Below are 20,374 nucleotides of genomic sequence, written 5' to 3' on the forward strand. Positions count from 1 at the left end.
ATAGAACACTTTAACATTGCACTAATATTAATTCTTTTTTTATAAACATAAATCAGCAAAATTATCATATCTACTGTCCTTACATACAGTTACATGCTACTTTCATGCTCCTTTAGAATTTTTCGAGGGAGCATGTCGTCGCTGCTTTAAGGTCTGTCCTTTTAGTTCAGGAGCATAACTGTGCCCACTTAGGCAAGTAATTTGATGTATACATCGGTCTTACTAAGACAATGTGCAATCAACTAAAGTCAGAGCCAACAACCCCTTAGTTACAAAGTTCATGCCCTTTGTTAAAAATTTGCGTCCAGAACAAATTTTTTCATGTAGCAAATAATATTACACTTCATTCCAATCTGGTGTGCTGTACTTATCTTTGGTGTAATGCGTGACAAATTATTATACTTCACTTCGAATGTGGTGTGCTGTTCTGATCTATGGTGTGATATGGTAACAAATGATTATACTTCACCCGAATGATATTATAAAAAAGATAAAGTTAAGTTGATATTGAATTTAGACATGGATAAGTTTATAACTTTTTGTTCAACACAGAGTGTAAAGTTATATGATAATGTATTAAGGAAACATTACTTTACTTTGAACCATATCTACTTTTTATTTTGCCTTTTTGATAACAGGATGGAAATGAACAAAGTTTTCCCATATACACTAGTCATAAAATTGGTAGTGTTAGTCTATCTTGATATTGTAGGACTTAAACTGCTTCGACTGTTTTATTTGTTGGCTAAAGTTTCATGCACTCTGCACAACCACAAGTCAATTCCTAACAACCGTCAGAAAAAAATACTACTGTTAAAAGATGGATTTCTATTTTACCCCATCAGCATCCATCAAAGTGAAAATAATTTGAAACACAAACCTTGAGCCAATTTGATCAAGACTCTAAAACTGCATGCAGGCATTTCCACAAAATCCGTATATACAAACAAACCCTAAACCTTCCTTTTTATCTATGGAATCGATTGTAGTGCATCCTGAAATATTTGATGATGACGGAACTAACCAACTGATGTCTTTGCTGCTGTCCATGTGTAATTCTGATGGCAGTCATGTGAATATAAAAAGTGGAAAATTTGGGAGACTTAAAATTCAAAGCCCAATCCGGTGTAGTTAGATAAAGTGAAGCCCATGGTAAAGTAAAGCATGGTTCATTTCACAATTGTGTTGAAACGCACCACCGCCGTGGCAAATTGAAGCATTTCACTATTTGTTTTCTAATTACCCCGATTCATTCACTTAAACACACACATAAAAAATATGTCTGGGGTGTGATATTTTAGGATGGGCCATGGTAAAGTAAAGCATTTCACGATTTTCTTACTATTTTTTTTCTAATTACCCCGATCCATTCATTTAAACTCACACATAACAAAAAAATGTATCTTGGGATGGGGAAATTAAAGGTGGGGAGGGGCTAAATTTTACCATGGCCTTGGTAAAGTGAAGCATTTCCTTACTAATGAACTTTTTCACCATCTTTTCGAATAATCCCGATTCATTCATTTAAACAAAACAAATGGTAACAATATAATATCCATTTGACTATTTTTTGTTTAACACGTGGTCATGGTGGCCCCTAGTCCCTGTTCAGTAGTTGAATTGACTACAGTACATTGTTATCATCTTGCGTATTTTTAGGTCTAAAAACTGTTAAATATCTCGTCGCAATTATTTTGACGTTAGTGTGAACAGGATTAAAGTGCAGCTGAAAGCTTGGTCAATTCCTTACCTTCTCGTACACTTTGTATGTCAGTGCTAGTACCCTTTATACTGGTCATTTGTCTGATGACTGTGACCGTTAAGTCACCGAAACAACATGCTCTAATCTTTTACTGGTTGTGTCATACGATCTTCTATTCTATTGACATTACCATCCTGAAGAAAACATTTAAAAAAGATTACTAGAAGACATAACATGTTAATATAATGTTACAGGAAGAGGATATATGATAACATTTTTACAGTAAGAGGTTAGATATTTATATTTTGTTTCAGGGAGAGGTTACATGTTTATATCATGTTACAGGAAAAGGTCACATGTTTATTTGTTGTAACACAAACAGCACCTTTATTACAGAGCAATGTCCTTTCTTAATTTTGTGTCCATAGCATTAAATTACGTGCACTTAAACCAGGATATTGAAATGTAATGTATACATCAATCATATAAAAGCAAGGTACAGTGGAGCAAAGCCTGGGCCCATGACCTCTCAGAACCTCTCAGAATTATTGCCTTTTGTTAAAATACGTGTCCAATAGAGTCTTTTGGGGGGAGTATTCGTCGGTTTCAATAATACTCTTGTCTTTTTTTTTAAATAAAAATCCAACTATTGTAGTATCAAGTTGCTCAAATTACTGAAATTCATGTGAAAGTAAATGTGGTACCTTACATTTGACTAGTAGTACATAATTTACATTTAACTGTTAACAAGTAAGCGGGATCCCTTGGTGCAAGTTCTTAGGGAACAGTTCTCACTGAACCAGACTACAGACGAGATGATTGAGTGCCTGCTGCCCACCTATAAAATGATAATCTACCATTGGAAGGCAGCTAAATGTTACCAGAATCTAGTTGAGCAGCTCCTGGAAGCCGCATCAGCGACAGTTGTGACTTGCAAAGCTGAACAGGTAATGAGCTATACATTTGGTAAATGTATATAGGTGTTTGACAAAATTATGTTTTCAAGAATCTTGGTCAGTCCAGGCAATTAATGTCATGTTCCCAAGTGATAACAGAATTAACAAGAGAACCAACAGGTATACTATCGAACATGTCCAGCTTCATATCGCATAAGGAAATAGAAAGTTTTACAATAAGATTACATATATTATGATAGCTGTGGAACTTTCCCATTTTTGTCAACTTGCAATTTTTCTTCCTAAATTCTGTATTGTGAGTTTTATAGTTATTGACTTCTTGCACGAAATTTCTGATCTCGTACTTTTTGTGGATCAAAATCAAATAGTCTGTTATTGTTGATCGAATCATCTCAAAGTGCCTTACTAAAATTGTGAACTTCATGTCTTTAGGATCTCAAATTTGCACTTGGGGGATGATTAAGTTTGATATAGTTATATTCCCCACTGGCTAAAGAGATGTATATAATTACGTTTGTGTGCCTATGCTTGCATTTATTCATCCAATTGCCCTGATGCTACTCTCAGTGTAATAACGACGCTTAATGTAACTGCTAGGTTTAATGTCATATTTTTTTTGTATTACATTAAGCGCCGAAGGTCCTTGGTGTAATAAAGTCTGAAATGAAGGGGGACATATTGAGTCTTCTGTTTTGTATTGTAATGTCATTTTGGGTATCATTAGGGCCAACCATCGAGATGCGGAAGCCCTATATGAATCACCCTTTCCGTTTGTTCGTCCATACGTCTGTCCATCCAGACATTCGGATGTACGGGCGTCTGCACTTTTGTTTTCCGAGTCTAGCTTCAGTTATGATTAGATTAATTATTAGAATGCCATCAAACCTTGCATGTGGCTAAAATGCCAGTTACCTCACTTTTTGTATGCATACACATCATGATGATCCCCGTCAGCCGTGTCATATCATATATTGTCTTGTAATCGACACGCAATGTACTTCCGTAACAGAGTAAAAATTGTTACATTAGCGGTAATTTATATATAACCGCAACGCTTAGTGTAATAATTTATTTTGTATTACTCTAAGCGTAACAATTGCAACTCTTAATGTAATAAAGATAAGTTTATTACATTAAGCGTAACGGTCGCAACGCTTAATGTAACAATTATTACATTAGCGCAGGTATTACATTAAGAGTTGCGTCATGTCCGTTCGCCCATCTGTGTGGCTTCAAACAGTGTTTGTTCTTTTTCACACCATACCATCATATCGCCAAGGTTTAGATTAGATTTTTGTCATTGGTCAAGATCAAAGGTCACCTTTGACCACTTTGATCGCTGGAGGGGTATTTCTTTGTGATCCCGTGCTTACTTTAATTTTATTTATACAGGGAATTAGCAATTGGTTTGATTGCCAATCCAAGTATCGAACTTAGTTTGAGGATTTGTCCAAGGGTGGTGATATAAGGAGTCAGATGAAGTGAAAATGAATAGAAATTGAGAGTCTAAGAAGAAGAAAATACTCAACATCATTGTCTTCATCAAAATAACTTTTTCATGACTTTTTCTATTGGTCTTCTCGTCTTCATTCCCATGGAATCAAATGCATTTCAATTGTTAGTTAGTATTCTTAATATTTGATAGGGCAGTTGTATTGTTTTTGATGGGTTCCAAGAGAAGAATCAAAATGATATGGTCCTTGTCCCATACATATAATTTTCATGGCAAAAGCACTTTCAACATTTATACATTTCTCGAGTTAATTTGCTTACAAGAAGATTTCTATGTCATTTCACAACAAGTCTTTATAAAAATATTATGACGGTTAAGGCCATGTGGACTCTTGTTGATTATATAACCGCCATTTCTTGATGTAAATAAAACTTAGATTTTGTTGGGTTAACCCATTTAACTGTTTCTAAGTAGACACTACAAATTAATAATTGAGATGTTAAATATCTTAATTTCTAATAGGCAATGGACATGATGGAAGAGGTTGATTCAGTGCTGAAGAAAATGGAGGAAGACAAGCAGACAGGTCCGGAGTCCCTCGTTATACTTAAGTCCAGAGCAAACAGACTTTGGGCTAAGGTAATGTGCCTATTCAGAAATAATGTGTTTCATGAATTATGAACCAGCTCTTTTCCCGTTTCCCCCTCCATCCATAGGTAACTTTTGTTATTGCTATTTTTCGAGTAGTTCCAAATTACTTCATTTTGTCATTAATCAGAAAATACAAATAGATCCCCACAAATCTTTCTCACTTAGAAATTAACAGTCATAGATTACTACGGATATTCTTTGAGAAACACTGGAAAGATCATTCTCAAATTTCATGTGTAGGTTTCCCTTGGTTCCTTATTGTACATTGTCGTTATAGAACTGCAGGTCAAGAAAACAAAATGGCCAATTGGTGTCCATCTTGGATTTTGACAGTTATTGTTTGTTATTAGCCAATAATGTTTTTCTGAAAAAAAAATTGACGGAATTTGGTCTGAAGGATCATATTGGTTTACATTGTAATACCTTTTGGGGGTCAGTAGAGGAAATATTTTGCTTTAGCAATGTTTAGTATTCTTGTTTGACAGTACGTAGTAGCATAAACAGAAAAGAATAAAGACTGAAAAATAAAATGTGTTTGTTTACCTATAGAACACCATCTGTTAACATTTTATCTCATAATTTAGTATTAATTCCTGTCTAATGGATTGGTCGTCCTCATAACACAAGAGTTATAGTCCTTTGTTCTTCCTCCACATCATATTAAAAGTAACATCTTTGAAATTTTGTAAAGTTTATTACAATAACAATTGTTTTTTCTCTCTTAGTTACATCTTGAAAGAACATTACCTTTCCTTCAATTTTGTTTTATGTTACAATGTTTTTGGCAGATGTAGAGCATATATTTTTTTCACATTGTGGAACTCTTGTTTAAAGATCATTGAGACTTTAACTGTACAATTTGTCAATAATAAAAGTGGCAATAGTTTTAAAGCAGGTGGCAGATTAACATCACAGATAGCCCTGAGCGCTGATTATCCTTTTACGGACTTTGTGCAAAATTCATCTACCCCTGCTCTAAACCTTTGCATATCTAGTCTAAATCCTTGTTACATCACAAACATATTGATATATATTTGATGAGTGTAAGCCCTTAAGGCCTATTGTTTATACGTAACAATACTTATCACTCGATGAAATGACATCTATATACAACTAATTACCATTTGTTTCTACACACCCACTTATATTGCAAAACTTTCCATGAGTGAGAAGTGTTTTGATCAGATTTAATCATCATAAAATACTTCTTATGTATGCATGTCTTCCACTTATTACCATTCATCAACCAATGGACCAAGAGAAAAAAGATGTCATCAGAAAATGAAGGCGGGTAAAGTTAGTAAATGTGATCTGTCCTCGCCAGAAGGCAGCCAAAACAGCCTCCTGAAAGGAAGAGATGAGAGGAGAGCCCAAGACGTAACAAGAGCCCTGAACTGAGAACGCTAACCTCGCTGTCCCTCGCCCGAAAGGGGAACCTCTTGGAAAACCGTAGACCTGGCAAGTCGACCAAGTAACAAAGTCCTTCATTTACTGTGTTAAGGGGAGCATGACTTTCCAATCTCTTGAAGCAAGGATCCAGATGGTGAGCAGGAATATTTGCAAACGTTCCAATTTGACCATATCTGTCAGGAAGTTGAGATACCCCAGAAATCTCAGGAACCAAGGCAAGTGAACCTGAGACATATTCATGAAGACTTAGGCCAAGTCTTGAGCCTTCACCGTATTGAAACATTACCCCGGGAACACAAAGTCATGAGACTTTCTCTGGAGGTACTTCCTTGCCGACTTCTTGATGGGAATGAAGATGACTGGACACCATGCACCGGACTGCTGCCAAACCAGAAACTTTCTGGAGCAGAAGCCAGTCGTAAATCCCACCGTAGGAATCTCCTCAACTGCGCCCTTACATAACATGGTCTATACTGCCTCCCTCAAAGCAATAGCTCTTGAAAGGAGATTTGTAACCACCATTTTCCTTTATTCCCTTTGGCCTTGAAAACAATCTTAGACTTCTTTCTAGCAGCACGCTGCTTGGGATTAGGTCTTTGCAGCAAGCCCAGAAACCTGTGTTGAACTAGGACCCTGGGTCAAGGCTTCTTGAAAAGAATGCCAGAGGCCACTAAAGTCTCCTTCAGATCCTTCTGAACAGTAGGAAAACCCCCGCTGAACAGACTAGTTTCATTGATGAGGGCGAGTAGAAGAATTCTTCCCCACAACACGTGCATTGGGAATAGCCAGAGCAGATGACACAATAGTGCCTCTGGCAGGGTCATATAACTGGGTGGTGCAGGTTTAGGTTTAGCATTGTGATGGACTCTGGGACCGATGACGCAGAAGGAGGTGGGCAAAATTTATCGCCGAGAATACAGCAACGTCTGCGCGAAAGACACGTATGCTCTAAACGAGGTTGGAGCCTCAGCTACCACCTCATCCTCGACTAGGACTCGACATCAAAAGCAGCACTATTTGAAGAAGAGGATTCTGAGCAGAGGTCATCGACCTTAAAGCACCTAGGCAAAAGTACGAGCACGTCACATTCTGCCATGCCCGATCTATCACAGTCCATAAGTTCCGAGCTGTCCATATCTGAGGATAGCGCACCTGAGGAAATGACAGAGATGCAATTGGAGAGCTTACCCACCTTGGCCTTAGGGCATGAAGACAAATCTAGATACCTCAGCCCCTTGAACTGAGCAAAATGGAACCGACCAAGAAGCGGCAGCCTAGAAGTCCTGAGTGTTGGAAGGAGGTTCCGTGAGCTGGGAAACATCCCTAGGATTTGGCAAACTAGCCTTCTTGAGTCTCTAATCCTTGATCAAAGGCCGAAGAAAAACCGCCACTCCCTCGTAACAGACGCGGGCATGTACGATCTATGGTGATAACTGAGGGGATTACTCAAACAAATCACAGGCTGCTTTTATTGACCCAGAAGACTCTGTGCACAGACATGATTAAACCCAGGACTAGGGGAAGGCGTCGGGCGGATACCGCTTGACTGATATACCACCGTGTCGCCCAACACAGACGCCTGGTTCCCAGACACCGAAAAACTCGGGCCAGTCACAGAATGATAGGAACCAGTGGAAGGAAGACTGAGGCCCAGACCAGAAGCCAGACTCGCGAAAAATCCGAAGGTAATGGCCGATAAACAACATGAACATGCCACCACTTGTCTGAATACGGACGGAGGCCAAAAATCAACATAACAATGTATAACTAAGAAAAATAAATTGTAAAACCGTTATGAAAAGTGAACAAGTCACAGTAATAAATGTGGATACAGCCCTGTTTATGTGGAATGTTGCTAAGACAAGTTGAATACAGCAGGCCAGCTCATCGCCATAGACAGGAGGACGTATTTCAGGTCGGTAGCAGGTACGATGGGTAGGTAAGAGGGTCTTTCTAGGGGGTTATTGGCCTCTCTTCTTCGTATATGGTATATACCAATGAATGAGAATTAGTGGAGGATATGCATACAACAGTTATACTAATCTTATGATAATTATTCCTGAAATAAAAATTAATTTTTCCTGGAATTTTTAACTTTTGTTATCACATTTCTTCTTCCAGATTTTAAATACATGTTAGCTACAATCGACCTAATTCCTGATATCTTATCAGATATATACTATAAAGACTATAAAGGATAGTTTTATAGAATATTTTCTGTACTTTCTTTTGTTTCTTAAAAATCCTAAATTTTCATTTTGAACAGACATTCCAGCTAGTTGGACGAGAGGAGCAGTGTTATACCTGCCTAAAAGAAGCAGCAAGATTAGTTGGTTTGAAACAACCCGATCGCATGACTGGCGTCAAATTGAAAATGAAATTTCTCAAGCTGAAAATGTTCTTCATACGGAATAGAGACGCACGGTAATCAACAACTCGTTTACTATCCCCTTTATAACAGAAGAAATCTAATATTTGTAATCTGAGTCAGCACTCTAGATGAACCTGTAATCTAGTATAACTTCCTAGTTGGACTTGTAATCTCTGATGCAAATGAACTTATAATGCAAGATAACATTCCAGATAGACTAGTAATCTCTCTAAATGGAATTGTAATCCAAAACAATTTTCTGGATTGACTTTTAATGACAGATAAATTGTAATCTAAGATAAATCTCTAGATGGATTTATCATCTAACATAACTCTCTTGGTGTATTTTTAATCTCAAATAACTCTCTTTGTGTTCTTGTAAGCTTGAAATGGATTTGTAATCTAACATAACTCTCTTGATGTACTTTTAATCTCAAATAACTCTCTTTGTGTCCTTGTTAGCTTGAAATGGACTTTTTCTCTTAGATTTCTCTCTAGATATCTGAGATACATGTAATTCTCTAGATGGATTTGTAATCTAAAACAATACTTTAAGCGGACATATAACCAATTAACTGTAATTCAATTAAATTACTCTCTTGATGAACTTATATCTGATAACTCACAAAGGACTTGGTATCTGAGATAACTATCTAGATAGACTAAGATAAACATAAAAGCGAGATCCCTGTGTGCAACCTGGCTCTGTTATCCATCATCTTTACCTTTTTACGTAATCGTGTCCAACCTGCTTGTTTTACATGTTATCATCTTTATAACAAAAATGATGCAAGTTCAAATAAGAAAAAACTATACGTTTATTTTCGATAGTTTTCAGAAGCAAATTTGAAAATCACTTAACAACATATGTGCGTCCAAGCATACAAGTTATAGTTATGACATAATGACAATTTCCTTCAGATTAACAATACATAGGTCCTGTGGTGTGCGTGTGTGCTCGTGTAACTATTACAGGGAAATGCCTTTAAATGCAATTATTGTATAAACAATTGAACAAACAGGAAATACGTATGACCTATCTTCGCGAGATTTTATAACATTAGGTACAAGTAATTTGATCTTTATAGGCTATCTTGTGCGAATTCATGACCAAAGAAATGACAGTAGTCGCATAGCAAAACTCCGAAATTACTATAGCTGATGCAGTTTGTATGCAATTCTTTACAAATATGACTAAGGCTTGTAGAATCCTTGCAGAATGTTACCTGCCAGCAAGTCGACTATTGAACAGTGTTACTGTCTACTGGACCTTTATAGTCATTACCAGGAGAATGACAACACTCAGTCAATGGTTCTCTGTGCCTTGTTACACCTATCAAAGATCCTTAACAGGATTCCGCTTCTTCACCAGGTAAAACTTTAAGACGAAACAGGGCCTACAATGTCATCATGACCACACCTCTGCTATCATTTATTCTGTTCAAAATAATTTATTTCAAATTTTAGAATACCATGAGCAAATAGTCTTTTTTTTCAAATTTCACATTTATACTTAGTTGTGCATGTTGATCGGGAAAATGATATGACTTACGGTTGGCCATTTTTTATTTTGACTGTTTTAGTACGTTTTTAGCCCAGTATCACCCTTTATCCAAGGTCTGTTATCAACCTCTCATCTGTCTGTAAATAATATTTTTATCGCCATATCTTGAGAAGTATCAGAGAGATATTTTCAAACTTCATATGGTAGTTCCTCTCAACATCTATTTGTGGCAATTCAGTTTTATCTCATCTGGCAAAAAGGCCTATATCTGTAACTATGAATAACTCTATCAAAATAGAAAATAAACAAATAAATTTCTTAAGATAGAAAGAAAAAAAATATTCAATTGGTACATGATTTTTTGCTCTACCAGGAGTTTTGAACTTTTCTTACGCTGAAGTCTATGGTTTACACTATTCCATTGTGTCTACATGAAATGTAATACACGTTACTCACCATAATATTGTGTTACCACATTGCTATAGATATGTATCACATTATAACCAACGACAATAATTTTCAGTATATGATATATTTAAATTCTAACAATAACGCGTAGACAAAATGGCGTATGTAATTATATATGGTGTTGGATTACAGGATTTGGAAAAATATCAATATGATTCCAATTGAAAATATTATTCTTTGCAAAATTAGGTTGTTTAAAAGCCGAATAATACATAGAACTTTAAGTTTCATGGAATATTTGCACGTTATTTTAAACGAACGTGCGATTGCACGATAACCCTACACTGGTCTAATTTATTGAAAATATTCACGTGATTAATGATGTTTAATTGTTACCTCGGAGAAACTTGTGATCGGTTAAAATTATCAGTATGATCAGGGGGATTTATTTACCTAAACAAAGTGTAAAATAAGTATCCTTCATCACTCTAAGTAGTATATTTTGACATCGAGTCATTTGATTGCTTTTAAAATACCGAAGTAAACATTTAATCAGCTTGTTGATTTCGACATTACTCATAAAACATTTGTTTTCTTCAGATTGCCAATAAACTGGAGATCCAGTTGTGAGTGTAAGGGTTATCTCCCCTTTCCGGTAATTGTTCTGTTAATTTCTCCTGTAGGCGTCTCCCTGCCAAGTTGGCGTCCTTAGTAATCGTGTTTGTTTGCAAAATGAAGACAAAAATCGTATACACACACAAAGATTTAATATTCTTTACGAGTCGGACATTACATAAAACACAACTATAAACACACTACATTACTAGCGGGAGTACGGCTAAGGGAGAACTAGGGCGTCAATGTGCCCGGCGCTAACTGCAAGATACGGGCGTAACGCTGACGTTACGCCGTCGAATAATAACAATAGTTCCCTGGCAAAACTAAGGCCAACTTAACTAAGGAGGAACACACTTCGCCATCATCCTCGCCCGTCCCACAATACGTTCCTAAGCGCCCTAGTAACCTTCGGCCCAGCTCCCGGCGTCCGCGTTACCCCTTACGCCAATAACTTCCCAGCGTCCGCGCCAAACCCATGTACTGTTCACTGTGGCAATCCCGGACGTCTGGCGAAGTGCGCTTTCCCCTTTGAGATTTACAATTATTCAATAATATCTCACCATCAACAAGGCCTTCCTGCGGAAGAGAGAAGGACCCCGATGTTCCAACAACCCGGCCTTATATACCCGTAATAAATAACCTAGCTAATAAGGTCGTACTCCCGTTCAACTTTGCAGGTGTGCTACGCATGACTACATTTCTATAGGACTGTCACGTGCACGTGATCGGTCACTGAAAGTCGAACTTATACCCCTTGACAATAATACAATACAACAGGAATTAACGAATACAGGTAACGCTTGTAACAAACTAAGGAGCACTTGCTTTACATAATATACCGAAATCACGTTAATAAATATCAATTGATAATAAGTTATTTCACAGTTACATTAAATCACAAAACATTACATGAGTTTATTTTGTAGGTGGTGCAAGGGTACTATGTTGTGATGAAATACTATAAGAGTCAGAAAGACAAAAACATGGAAATCCGACTTGGACTGGAGCTCATTGAAAGGCATGTTACACAACTTTCCACTCCATGACTGCTGCCTTGTAGATATCATTCACGCGAATGAATTCAGTTGTCTTAAATTTGACATCATCACGATGGTTGTTTCATATTATCTCGACACTCTACTGAAAATAATATTATAAAATGTGTTTCCAATTCACCATTGATCAATTATCATTTTACTTCAAGGTCCATGAAATATACATAATGTGTTCATATTATATTTCACTGTTTTGTTAATTTTGATAGGGTTTTTAAATGAAAGTAATAAGTGATATCAAATATTGTAAACCTGTTTTCAGTGTTCGTGAACACATGAACAAACAAAAACCATAATAAAGGTATTCATTTAATGAAATTCTTGCTTATCAAATATAAACCTGTGAACGTCTTGACTGGCATATTTGTATTGAAAAAAAATGATCTAAGCTTATAATGTACCGACTTTCTTTTCTCCAGGTGTATAGGTCGTTACAAAGAGTTGACTAAAAGTGACTGTGTCCTTATGTCCCAAGTATACTCTGACCTCTGCACTTTAAGTCTGGAGACGGGCAACGTCACTCAGGCACTGAACATGGGTAATAAAATATTAAACACGCGTTCATATGGAGAGAGCAAGGACAAAGTACCGTCCACACTCATTCATATCCTGAGATTATACTGACCATTACTTTTTAGATTTTTAAGCCATTATGACCATTACTACCCACACTCGTTCAAATATTGGATTATCACTTGAACACTAAATTTACTGACCTCAGATAAAACTTAGGTATCCAGGATATCAGTAAATGAGCATACTATAATTATTTTATTTTATTTATAGAGTTTCTTTTGTCACCATCCTGCAATTTTGTTGTTTTACAGGTTTCAGCTGCATCGATTTGTCTAAGAATCTCAGAGATGACACTATCAAAAAAGAAACAGGACTAAGCCTTGGTTTTGCTCTCCTTCTTGCTCACAAGTATAACCTTTTTAAAACTGGTATTTTTGTAACTTTTTTTTTTTTCAAACTGAGTTATCTACACTGACATCTGAAAACAAATATTCAATTATGCTTGGAAATGCATTAAGATAACTTCTTCAATAGATCAGAACTTACAAACTATGAATAAAATAACTTTTCATTCGATGCTTCACGAGTTAAATTGTTTACAAACAGAAATTAACGTGTGTAAAAAAAAAATAAAATTTTGGTTGCCATGGCAACTTCAAAATACAAAAAGAAGCTTCTTCAGATTCCCATTATATATTCTGGTGGTTGACTACCAAACTACTAATTCTGTTATATAACCTTTTCTTATTTAGTGAAATTTGGGCAGACACAAATAAAATTTTCTAATTTTAACATGTTCTATTTGAAAAACGAGTTGGTAACCATGGCAGCAACCGTGAATGAGTAAATTTCTAGAATATACATATCTTTAGGTTCCTATCCCAGTAGATGACAACACTATGAAGTTTGGAAATATTTTTTTTATTCACTTATATCATCAAAAATATTTGCTAATGATAGGAAATTTAAGATTTTGTAACATATTAAAAATTCTCATTGCTATGGTAACATCATTATTGCTAAAACATGATTTTTGTCAACAGATTTCAAAAGTTTGTATTCCCACGTCTCTAGATATATGTGGGTTGCTTACAAATACGTTAGCTGGAAAAGGGCGAAAATTCAAGTTGAAGCAAAATGACAGATTTTCTTTAGTTTCATTAAAAATTCCTGAGAGTTAAAGGGTTAAAAAAAAAAGAACTAAATGCCATAAATAAGCATCATGTGCCATTCAGACAAGGTATTGGTTAAGGAAGTGGTATTTTGTGAGACATTAAAAAATGTTTTAAATTGCCAACCCCGGGTAAGTATATTAAAACGCAACTGTTTTGGAGATTATTGGCAGCTTTACTATCTCTTTGTCTCGCTGACCTTTTACATTGTCACCTTGAAACTACAAATAGGTCAGAATTATCTTCATGTCATTCCCTACAACTGTTTAATATCCCTGGAGGGAAGATGGTATATCCAGAGATTACAATTTTTTCTAAAGAGCTAGAGCCTCTGTTTGACATTACAACCATATATGGTACTTAATGATATTTGTCTTCCGGAAGAGAAGATATTTAATATAACAGAACATGCTTTGCACTGTTACTGATTTTGCCACATGCCATGAACCCCAGAGGATGGGGAACAATAACTTTGCCCCTTTGGGTATTAATGTTTGTTGTGACAACATTTGGTTTAAATCGGCTCAGCAGTTCTTGAGAACTAAAAATGTGAAAAGTGCATAGACGACGCATGATTAACAAAGGGCTAAGCTTACCTCAAATGTTGCATTGTCAAGTATCCAGGTGTTGTAGCAACACTATGATCAAGCGATGTGACTTTGAAAATAGACTCATAACACTATTTCCATATTATAGGAAAACTACACGGTCATTCATAGATATACCTCAGCTGCATAAGTTGAAAGAATTTTATCCTTGTATCTTTTATATTTGTTTGCTTTATTTGATGTTTAAACTCTTTATTTTGTATAGTATTCACAGCATAACCAGCATTCACATCAATCAAAATATTTTATTTCGAAAATGCATATACACATGTAAAACATGCATAATTTGTCAATTGTATTGTTAAATGTACATACTATTTGAGAAATACTGCTTTACATTATTTATCAGGACATGTACTTCCTAACCAAGTATCCAGAGCCTACATGTAATCAATGATATGTGTTTAAATATTGACTCATAACTAATCAATTTTAGCCTATGGAAGCTCCTTCATAATTACTGATAATGAATGAACTGACAGTGAATCCAAAACCAAAATTATGAGTATGATGTACAAAAAATCTGTTCTTTTCAATATTCAGTACAACGTAATTTCAAATTTTGTATGAATGCAGCCTATTTTCTCAACGATTTAGATGAAATTTGTTCTGGGGCATTTATGGATGAAAGGCAATCCTACAGAGTAACAAGGCCCATGAGGATAGATTTGGGCTCTGGATATTTATTTTGGAATGTTTACCATGTTGTCCAGTATTCATGTTGTTATAACTCATCTTCCTCACTTAATTAAGGAGAGTTTATGCTCAACATATCTTATGATAACCTCAGCAGATTTAGTTAGAAATAAAGACTTTGGAATGGGGGTATATGTAAAACCTGATCTGCAAACTTTGATTTTGTTTTAACAGAGTTGACTTGTGCATAGACATTCTGCTGATGCTGAAAGGAGCTGAAACGAACAGGATTACTCGGAGTTGGTATTATGCTCTTTGTCTGGAACTAGTCCTAAATGGTGGTGGGTTTCATTTACGAGCTGTTCAAAGTAATGCAGTATAAATAGAAAAGACTTGCCAGTCACATCGTTTTATTTTCAACTGCAAATTATCACTGAATTTATGTCATTTAGCATGTTAATCCGGCATCAATCTGTCACATTAAACTGCCTTAGATGTTAATCTGTTCAGGAAAAAAACATAAGGGACGATATGAAACCTTGAATTTTTGACATTTAACAGTTATTTTTCAAAAAAAGCTGGTATAGATCTTTTTTCCAGATGCAAAACCTATTTGGTTCATAATGTTAAGGGTGTTCAATTTGAAACTGTTCAATCGTTTTACAGGCAGAATTGAGGATTTTGACAATAAATATTTGAGAAATAAATAATTAAAGGTTCCTTATACGGTCGCTTATTGTGGAGATTTTTAACTGATAAAGAAAACAACATGACAGGCTTCCACCTTGGATACTGATATTTAATTGTTATTGTATACGCTGTGAAAGTACTAAACATATTTTCTCTTGCTTGACAAGTTTCTCTCTACCGAATGAATGTTCTCTTTTTTTTTTTTTTTTTTTTTGCAATAAGTTCCTCTTTGACACCAGTTAATGCATAGAATTGTCAGATACCATAGCTCAAGAATGTAATTTATGGGTTGTTTTCTTCCGAAGTCGAAAAATGAGACCATTGTAAAAATTGATATGAAGAGAAACCAATACACAAAGTTTGAAAAGGATATATCATGCATTATTTCAATAAATTAAAAAAAAAGACATTTACCGTCAAGTCCAATAACATTTTGTAAGTAATGCTTTGTAAGATGCTTGAAAAAAAAATGGCCATAATAATATTTTGCACTAAATATTAACAGCAATGTCACAATCTTTAAATAATTAATTAATACTATTGAATAAATGCCCTTCTGTAATATTCCTTATCATTATATTAATTCTACGTTCTGTTTATTGTACCTCATAAGTCCGTGCTAGAAATTTCAAAAGACGAAAGTTGCAAAAATATACAAAAATTCTGAAGTAAACATACGTACTGTGACGGACAGCAATGCATTGATAGTGTGAAAACAATACCGAAAGAAAGAAAGCATGCAATTACTTTGGCCGACCTGCAGGTTGTCGGTCATCGTTTTCATCTTAAAAGATAATGTAACAATATAAGGATAGCTTAACATCTGAAAAGTGTTAAGTAATATAATATACCAAAGTGTTTGTCAATCTAAAAAGAACACTTGTGGTATTGTGTGTAACGCCTATAAAGGTAATGATAGACGGATTGATACTTAGCACAGTGTCTTTCATACAGGTCACTTAAACATTAATCTATGGTACCAACATACCTTTTATACAAGCCACTTTCGCATTGATCTACATTACCGTGTCTTTTGAAAAACAACTTTAGTATAAATATACAGTGCCAACGTATCTTTTATAAACGCTATTTTAATAATAATTTTTGGTACCCAAGTGTCTTTAATACAGGCAACTTCAATGTTGATCTGTGAAATCAACGTATCTGTTTATAAGCCACTTAAATATAATGGACGGTACCAACGTATCGTTTATACAGGTCACATTAATATTAATTTGTGGCACTAACGTATCTTCTATACAAGCCATATTAATATTATTTTATGGCACCAACATATATTTTAAACAAACCACTAAAATATTAATTTACGTTACCAACATATCTTTTATACAGGCCACGTAAATATTAATTTACCAATATATCTTCAGCAAATAATCCATCAGTATAAAATTGTTTTAATGTTTATAAAGTGTCGAAGTTGAAAGTGCAGGTCACTTTGTTAATTTCCCTGTAGTCGAGCGGTACAATGAAATAAAACATTAGTTTTCTTTTGCAGTGGAAGAATTTAGTCTTCTGGAACAATCAGAACATGAACATTAGATTTTGACAGATTTTTTTCAAAATTCATTTCTCTTAGATTCTGGTCCTGAACAATTCCACAGCTGTCTGACATATTCAACAAACCTGTTTAAGAATGTAGATGCAGTTAGAGGTGAATGTCCCAGTAGATACCACCTGGCTATGTGCATGGCTATGTAGTAAGTACATATTTGACTGAAATATAATACCCCAGTAGGCCTATACACTGTATATCACCTGGTTATGTAAATTACAATGTAGTAATTGACAGTGACAGTATTCTCACATTATTTAAAATCACTGCTTCATTATCTAAAGTAAAACTGATTTGATTGCAGTTATTGTCGACGCAAAAACTGGAAGGCATGTCAAAGATGGTTTGATTACTGGGAATTGTACAGGACTACGGAGATATCTTTCTTCCCCCTGTACACCATATGTAAAGAGGTGGAGATCAAACTACTGTCTTTATCTGCAACTCATAGTAACCCTAACAAGGGCCAGAAATCAGTGAAAGCAAGTATCCACAAGGTATTTATTATTATAAGAATCTTTCACTCCGTTGGGGATGAGATTAATATATTACATGGCTCTGTTGTCAATCTTTATTCAAGGTTTTGTTTCCCGCACAAGGGTTGAGATAACCTTATCGTTAGAACAGAACCATGCTTAATTATTTTCAGACTCTGTGCGTATATAGCCATCACCTAGATCAGCTGCTAGCTGGGCTATGAATAGCTTGGACCGAAGTTTACACCAAAAAAGGACCAAACAACGCGGAAAGGATATAAAATGTGTTTTGAGATTAATACACGAAGCAGTTGATGCTGTAATTTTATTAACACATCTAAATAAGATATATAGATTAAAGAGAGAAAGCAAAAATATAATAAGATATCGTATCTTATTCGACAGCTTGGAATTATCTCATACAGATATTTCTACGCCTCTTCTATATTTAGAAGAAATTAATATCGACTAAATCGTTTGATTTACCTCCCTAATTCTATACTTTCAAAGTTTCTTTTACACTAGATATTTTGCAAGGAGGCCATAATTCCAAGACATAACTTAAAAAATATTGAAATATTTTCAATTATTCAAATGGAAGATATTAGCGTTGCATAGATGATCACACATATTTAAAAGGGTAACAGATATTCGGCATAATTCTAAAACGGCATCATTTACATGATGACAATATGAATTAATTGGAAAGTTTGTGAAAATGTTAGTACGAAACAACATTGACTAGTGTGGAGATAGCTTTTAAGCGATCAGGAATGGAAAAGATATCTTGCTTAAAGAAATAATCTGCTAACATAGCGGTCATTAGATTACGTCATCGAATTGTGGGAATGAAGATTAATAATTATCGTATTGTTGGCGACAGTTCTGATAACATGTTCATGTTTTGTCAATGCTTATAGCCATAATTCAAGGTCACAGAGCCGAATTTGTAAAAACCTTTGAACGACTTCATCTGACTAACCAAAACGTACAAAAGCACGGTTTTTAACTGACAGGCTCCAAAGATGAATCCCGACAAAGTTTGCAAAACAAAATGACCAGGACCATTATTCAAGTGCACAGGGGTCGTATTTGTAGAAAACTATAAGTAACTTCTTTGGATCAACCAAATAAAGCAGAGGACGAATATTTTTCGAGCCAAAACGGCCTTTATCTCTAAAACAGGCCATTACTGTCATTGTTTAGAGTTGAGTATAAGAAGCCATTTGTTGTGGAAATGGGTTATAATTGATTGGATGCAACCACCTTGAATGTCAATGGTATACATATCAATATGATTGTGATATTGAAAATAATTCTAACTTTGGTGAACATTGAATACCGAGTGAGCGATATGGGCCCAGTGGACTGTACATGTATGTGTGGATATACATGTATTTGTCCAGGATAAGGCAATGGAATCTGTTATAAGTAAAACTGTGAATACACCTTTTCAGGGTAAGATATAAAAATTCCACGAAATATAAACTTTGCTTTTCTAAATCTTGCAGATTAAATGTAGAAGTGTCCCAGCTAGAATCTTATCATTTGTATCTGTTATGATGAAAACTGTAGGGTTAACGTCAACCATATTGAATGTTCTATCTGAAGAATAGATGATAGAATAGTTAATGTTGTATATATGAGTTGTAATCTTAATCATTTTTCAAAGAAACAAAAATGTCTAGTAGGGGTGATATTTGACTTTTGTCCTTCTTGCTTTGATTTCAGGACCTTGATTTCTTGATGAGAAGTGGGGCTACTATTCAAGGTCTGAAGCCACGGGTTTTACACCTAAAGTCTTACTACTGTGCCTTGTGTCACAAGCCAGGAAAAGCTATGAAGAACTTATCAAGAGCAAGCACGATCGCTTGGAATCAAGGCAACCAATCAGAATGGCGATGGATCGAACACCACAAGCAAGCGTGGTTCAATACCTCAAATGAGTTCAGGCAACAGAAAGAAATTTCCGGACAATACCTCAGGTTCTGGGGACCACAGAGAGGCAACCTATTCACATGGCCCGCTGGAATAAATGGTTGTTTATCATGAACATGTTAGGCGATATGATGATTGCCAGAATATCATATATGTAGGATTGAACATGCTTGTTGTGGAATGAAAAATGGAACACGATGGTTATAGGATGGGTGATAAAATATACTAGTTGTAGAATGAACAAAGGAAGAGGATGGTTGTAATATGGAAAATGGAGCATGTTAGTTGCAGTATGGACAATGGAACATGAATGGTTGTGAAATGCCCAATGGAACATGATGGTTGTAGTATGGACAGTTGGACATGGTGGTCATGTTGTGGACAATTTGACATGCATGATGGTTGTGATATGGATGATGGAACATGATGGTCGTACGGTAGAGAATGGGACATGATGGTTTTGGTATCGACAATGGAACATTAGTATGAACGATGGAGAATGATGGTTTTAGGATTAACAATGGAATATGGTGATTGTAGAATAGACAATGGAACACGATGGTTGTAGAATGGACAGTGGAACATGGTAATATTAAAATGCCACTGTAGTTGTTTAGAAACAGAAAACATAATTTCATATATTTAAGCTTATAGACGCAAACCCGTCGTTACTGAT

General features: G+C 35.4%; 1 protein-coding gene across 1 annotated transcript in view; it reads left to right on the forward strand.

Annotated features, from left to right (window-relative positions):
* The window catches only part of LOC132544204 (adenylate cyclase type 10-like), an 81,266-nt gene extending 61,454 nt beyond the window's left edge, over positions 1–19,812 (forward strand). Inside the window, exons 22-32 of the mRNA XM_060207772.1 lie at positions 2,454–2,649; positions 4,595–4,711; positions 8,400–8,557; positions 9,723–9,876; positions 11,961–12,052; positions 12,509–12,627; positions 12,917–13,013; positions 15,256–15,389; positions 17,309–17,429; positions 17,589–17,781; positions 19,492–19,812. Coding sequence (XP_060063755.1) covers positions 2,454–2,649; positions 4,595–4,711; positions 8,400–8,557; positions 9,723–9,876; positions 11,961–12,052; positions 12,509–12,627; positions 12,917–13,013; positions 15,256–15,389; positions 17,309–17,429; positions 17,589–17,781; positions 19,492–19,812 — 1,702 coding nt within the window. The remainder of the gene's footprint in view (positions 1–2,453; positions 2,650–4,594; positions 4,712–8,399; positions 8,558–9,722; positions 9,877–11,960; positions 12,053–12,508; positions 12,628–12,916; positions 13,014–15,255; positions 15,390–17,308; positions 17,430–17,588; positions 17,782–19,491) is intronic.
* The last annotated feature ends 562 nt before the right edge of the window (positions 19,813–20,374 follow it).

This window comes from Ylistrum balloti, unplaced genomic scaffold (assembly GCF_031769215.1).
Source record: "Ylistrum balloti isolate Yb309-2 unplaced genomic scaffold, AGI_CSIRO_Ybal_v1 Utg369782, whole genome shotgun sequence".
Lineage (NCBI taxonomy): Eukaryota > Metazoa > Mollusca > Bivalvia > Pectinida > Pectinidae > Ylistrum > Ylistrum balloti.